The 5,580-nt window shown below is 35.7% G+C and overlaps 1 protein-coding gene across 1 annotated transcript in view; it reads left to right on the forward strand.

Annotated features, from left to right (window-relative positions):
- Positions 1-3,963, forward strand: part of ZPLD1 (zona pellucida-like domain containing 1) — a 131,451-nt gene extending 127,488 nt beyond the window's left edge. The window contains exons 10-11 of the mRNA XM_006868629.1: positions 2,859-2,888; positions 3,733-3,963. Coding sequence (XP_006868691.1) covers positions 2,859-2,888; positions 3,733-3,908 — 206 coding nt within the window. The 3' untranslated portion in view covers positions 3,909-3,963. The remainder of the gene's footprint in view (positions 1-2,858; positions 2,889-3,732) is intronic.
- The last annotated feature ends 1,617 nt before the right edge of the window (positions 3,964-5,580 follow it).

The raw sequence follows: 5,580 nt of genomic DNA on the forward strand, positions 1-5,580 counted from the left end.
GACAAGCAAAGCAGCAGAATGTCCCTGGGGTTTAACCAGTTCTCTAAGGGTTAAACAGTTCTTAAAGTCTTCTCTGCTGTGGAAAGGGCTGGCTGGCTCCTTGGTGCTCTTTCAGAGGGGGCCTCAATGGAGATGCAGATGACATCCCTCTTTCAGGTGGGTCTTCGGTGAATGCTGGCTCCCTAGTTAGTTCTTACAGAGAAAGGCACTCCACTATTGGAACTGGAATAAAAGAAACACCAGACCATGGTCTTTTCCCTCACGGAGTTTTAAATCTAAATATAGAGACTATTGGCAAACAACACTAAGGACAATAGACATGAAAAATTTAGGTGATCTCAACGAATATATTTTACTATATAGATAGTCAAGAAATACATTTTTAATAGTTTACTTGTGTCAAGGAAGGAAAATTATTCTTTCTGCATATACCTTTGCATTAATGTTGGTATATTTTTCTATCCATTTTAAACACTTATTTGAGAGTAAACCAGAGCCTGAAATTTATCTGCAATTTTTGTATTTCAAATGGCAGTGATATTGCTGCTATTGCCTTTATCCTATGGATTCTCAAGTTGTTGTTGTTAGATGCCATCGCGTCAGCACAGCAGAATGAAACACTGCCCGATGCTGGGCCAACCTCACTACTGTTGCCACACTTGAGTCCATCGATGCTGCCACTTGGCCAATCCATCTTGTTGGAGGTCTTCCTTTTTTTTCTCTGACCCTCTGCCTTGCCAAACATGATATCGTTCTCAAGTAGCTATATATATATATTTGGAGAGCCCACTTGGTATAGTATTCCAATCTGTTCTTTCTGTAATTCCAGAAGGCTTTGTTTGCTTCTTCAAACACATTATGTATATATTAAGAGCAAGTGGGTGTAAGGAAAAATCCAAAGTGTAGTTGATAAATGTCTAGAAAATGTCCACCTCACTTTTCTGAGCTATATAGTGTTGTTTTTTAAATTTTTAAAAATTATAATAATATGAAAATGGCAGGATAACAAAAACAGCAACCTAATAAAGCTTTCTCTCTACCTTTATCCTTAATAAAACACAATGCCAAATAATGTTCAGTAATATTGTTGTTAAATGTCATTGGATAGGCTTCAAGTCACAGTGATCTTTAGCAGGGTTTCCAAGTAATGGTGCATTCCACACTTTGATTTCAGCCATCTGCCATTGGTAGGATACTTCCATTTCTTCAGAGTCTGTTGACAATGGGGGTGTTTTGTCCTCTTCTGAGAAGTCTTGTGAATAACCCGATTTCTTTGATTATCCTCAAAATGCAGAAGCTAGTGGTAGCATCCAGTCATAATACTTAGTCCTTAAGATTTTCTGTTCTATGCTTTAATAGAAGGATTTTTAAAAATAGCAAATTAAGTGTTCTGTCTAAATGAAGAGTAGCCTTTAAAAAGGAGCACTGCATACTCTTCTGTCTTGGAAAATGGGCACACAGATCTCTGGATGCGGTGGTCATAGTCCACTCACCTCATCTGTTTCTCCACGAGAAGGAAATTCCTTTGTAAAGTAGTAGTGATTTGGGGTTCATATATTCCTAAGGATGTTCCATCATAATAATATATGTTATTTTCATTTTACCCTATAGTGATATATTGCACCATTCTGAATAATTCTTTGAATTAGTGTTTTATGAGTTTTGGACAATACTGTTTCTGGGTCATACAGAAAAACCAACATTTTTGCCAAGATACACATAACTAGGAAAAATAGTACCATGTGTTTTATAAATATCTCCTCAGGTTTTCCCATAAATTATTTCAAATATTGATTGTGAATTTTCATAGCTTGAGATATTTTTCAACTCTACATACTTGGGCTATTTAGAAAGAGGATTCTAGAATTAAACTTTGATTTAACCATATGCTTACATTATCACAGTGCCTGTAACAGATGGATGTTTTCTTCATCCATAAAATGGGGGTAGAAATAATATCTAAACCATATGGCTATTATCAGGATTAAATGTGATCATATAGGAAAGAGCACTTTATAAGCTGTATAAGTCTTACACATACATTAATTATATAAATATTTATATTGCAGAACCAAGTAGTCAACTGTACATATTTTATGGTTCAAATGGGCAACAATATTCACATTCACTTATAACAGCACAAATATGAAAACATGAAATCTACTAGTTATACCAACAAGGATTAATAGCTACATGCTTACAAAATGAGCAGCAAAATTTGGGAAACCAAATGAATGAGTGCTCATTACATCCATTTTTCTGTTGCTAAGAAAACATGAAAAATCAACAGCTTCATCTTTTTCTAACATAAGCAAATAAAACTACAACTCAAACTCAAGAGTCATGTTTCCCTTTCATTTAGTTATTAAGTGTGAATTCATCTCCTTGGAACTTAAAATGATGTTTTTACAGATCAGGATGGGCACATTGGCAACACTTAAAATAGAGTGGCATTAAATAATGAATATCTTGCTGTAACAGAATAACAAATGGCATGTTATAGGGCCATAAAAAATGTAATAGCTGTTAACAATTACTACCCCCACTAACCTGACTGGAAAGATAATGATGAAGCAACATTAGCAGGAAAAATACAAGGAAGTATATTCTGAGATTACATTTGTATGCCCTGGACAGCAGTAGGGTGGTGAACCCTAGGACCTGCAGATCAAAGACTGGGAAAGGAAAATGGTATAAGAGGTCTTTCATTATTGCTCTCTCTGGGAACATAGTAGGTAGACGAGATAGGAGGGGATGTAGATAAAATGTGAATTATAGAGATAGAATTAACAAAGATAAATGTTTGGAGCATCTATGTCACTTTTGTTTTTCTGTTTTCCCTTTCCTCTCGCCCACAGAAGAAACTCCAACCAATAATTCACAGCTTGGTAAGATAATTTACATAAAAGTATGATGTTCTCTTCATTTTAAGTAATTTTTAGTGACCAGTTACAAAACTTGTTACCATGTATATGTAATGAGCCTTGGTATTACATATTTGTTATATTTTAAGTAGTAGTTTGCTGGTGTTTTTTAATTCACAGGTGGTACATAGATCGATATTTATACTGTTTACAATTTTCTGTGCTCAAGCCAAATTTTTAGTGATTTATTTAGGGATTATTTAAGGATTTTTTTTTTTCTTTTTTTTTTTTAGGGAATTTTAGATAATTTAGGGAGCACTAATAGCATAAGTTGGAGTCCTGGTGTGGCGCTGTGGGTTAATGTGCCAGACTGCAAAGCCGTTTGAACTCCCAGGTTGGCGGTTCAAGCTCACCAGCTGCTCTTCGGAAAACCTACACAGGGCCGCTATGGGTCGGGGTTGTCTCGATGGCACTTAACAACAACAACAATAGCATAAGTTGGACTGCTAACTGCAAGGTCAGCAGTTTGAAACTACCAGCTGGTCCATGGGAGAAAGATGAGACTTTCTGCTCCCACAAAGATTTATAGCCTCAGAAACCCTATGGAGAGTCACTATAAATTGGAAATGACTTCACCGCACACCACCATTACCACCACCATTGATGATTTTTTTAAAATTGTATATGAGATACCACAGCTCAAAACCATACAATAATTTGAGTATTGAATTTGGTTGCAGTCAAATACATTGCACATGATTTATTCTTGAAGATATTTATGACAGATGATTGGCAGGTATAATTTGAGATGAACTGAGAGAAATTTGATATTGGTTCTTTACAACTGTGTGTGTTTCATTACTTGCAGGTTCTCCAAGTGAACCTCCTTTCCAGCTGAACTCCATCACCAGTGCACTGATATCAGGCATGGTCATCCTGGGAGTCATGAGCTTTTCTCTTCTCCTCTGCTCACTGGTCCTTCTACATCGGAAGGGACCTACCAGTTTGGTGTTGAATGGTGTAAGAAACCCAGTCTTTGAATGACTACGACACATTCTTGCTCTCCAGAGCAACCTTCAGTGACTATATTGTGTGTTACACAGTCACTGTTTCATTTGAACTGAATGTCAGCCAGCACTAGGTATATGTAAGCTTGTTAGATTTCCCAGTGCAGCTCATCAGTATGAGGATAGAGAAAGAATTTTAATAATACTGCTATTATCACTTGTGTATGTGGCCAGCCCTATTTGTATGGCACCAAATGGGTATAGTAACTATAAACTAAAGAAATATTAAGGACTTAGACCTTACAGGATCAGTCATATTCCTTTTATTTTATTTGATTTTGATTGGTAGTGATGTAGATAAAAAGTAGACTTAGAAAAATTTGTTTCTTTTTTCCCCCCAAAGCATTAAAGTCCAATGTGATGGTAGATTTGCATATGTAGTCCGAAAATAAAAGTTGCTTTTTGTTCTATCCGGGTTAATTCCAGCTTGAAAAGTTGTTTTAATTGGATTGGCCAATTTGGACTCCTGAGATTTAATTACTCAATCTGTGACATCCTGTTATTTTTGGCCGATTTCCATTTCTGATGACATTCATTTAAAACAGACTCTTGGGAAATGTATTTTAACCTGGAACATCCATTTAGGTAGCAAATAGCAGAAATCATTGTTAACCCCCAAAGGATACTAAGTGGATTCTGCATCATTATTCATTTGGATAAACATGGCTGTGATCAGTTTTCTCCTTCTGGTTCATGTGAAGACATCAATGCATGTTACCTCTTCCCCCAGGTAAACAATTCAGATGCTATCACAGCTGTGATTCCAGCAGTGAAGCAACTGTGCAAAGATTATTGTTAATTCAAGAATCGTTATATGGAAAGCAAACCATGATGTGGGAAGAGGACATTGTCATCACTATACAAGCATAGTGTTCCTGTGTGGGTTTTTAACAGCTTCTTGTTTCCTTTTCCTCTTAGAACAAAGAGGAAGTTTAAGGTGTCATAATTGCCATGCAATAAACCATATTTTCCTCTAACAGTACATTTCAAGAAACTTTTGATCCTTTATCTATTTCACAAAATACTGCAAAGTTTCAACCAGTTCATAAATATACACTTCTTAAAACACACACAAACACAATTCACCTGCAATTTTCTGTGCTCGAGCCAAATCTTGTACACAATTGAATAAATAAAGCAATTCAATGACAATCACCAAAACTTAGTATGTACAGCTAGTAGAAGTGCCACATTAACGGTAGTTTGCATTTGAACCGAATTTCTAGTCAACAATTATGACCAATTATTGAGACTACATTTATCTCACCACATACAAATCACTATGCATTTTCAGATTTATTTCAAATGAAGTATCTACACTATGAAGTTAATAATTCAATCAATCAGAAAATCAAAGTTTTGTTTTTTTTTTAAATTTGCCTTAATATTCCAGGAGAAAGTGTTTATACTATGATGAAAATTGCTTCAATATACTATTTCAGGATCTAGGCACAGTGAAACTGAAATGGGATCTGTAAAGTCACTGGGCAATTTGTTTAATATAGAAAAAGTTGAAAACATTTAGAAAGTCTGTTTACTCTCCCTGTGTTATTTAGAAATGGCTTTGCAAAGACCAAAGATCCTATAAGTACAGTGGGTTAAACATTGAGTTGCTAACCTCAAGGTTGGCAGTTCAAACCCACCAGTGG

The sequence above is a fragment of the Chrysochloris asiatica genome, unplaced genomic scaffold (genome assembly GCF_000296735.1).
Source record: "Chrysochloris asiatica unplaced genomic scaffold, ChrAsi1.0 scaffold00120, whole genome shotgun sequence".
In the NCBI taxonomy this organism is placed as follows: domain Eukaryota; kingdom Metazoa; phylum Chordata; class Mammalia; order Afrosoricida; family Chrysochloridae; genus Chrysochloris; species Chrysochloris asiatica.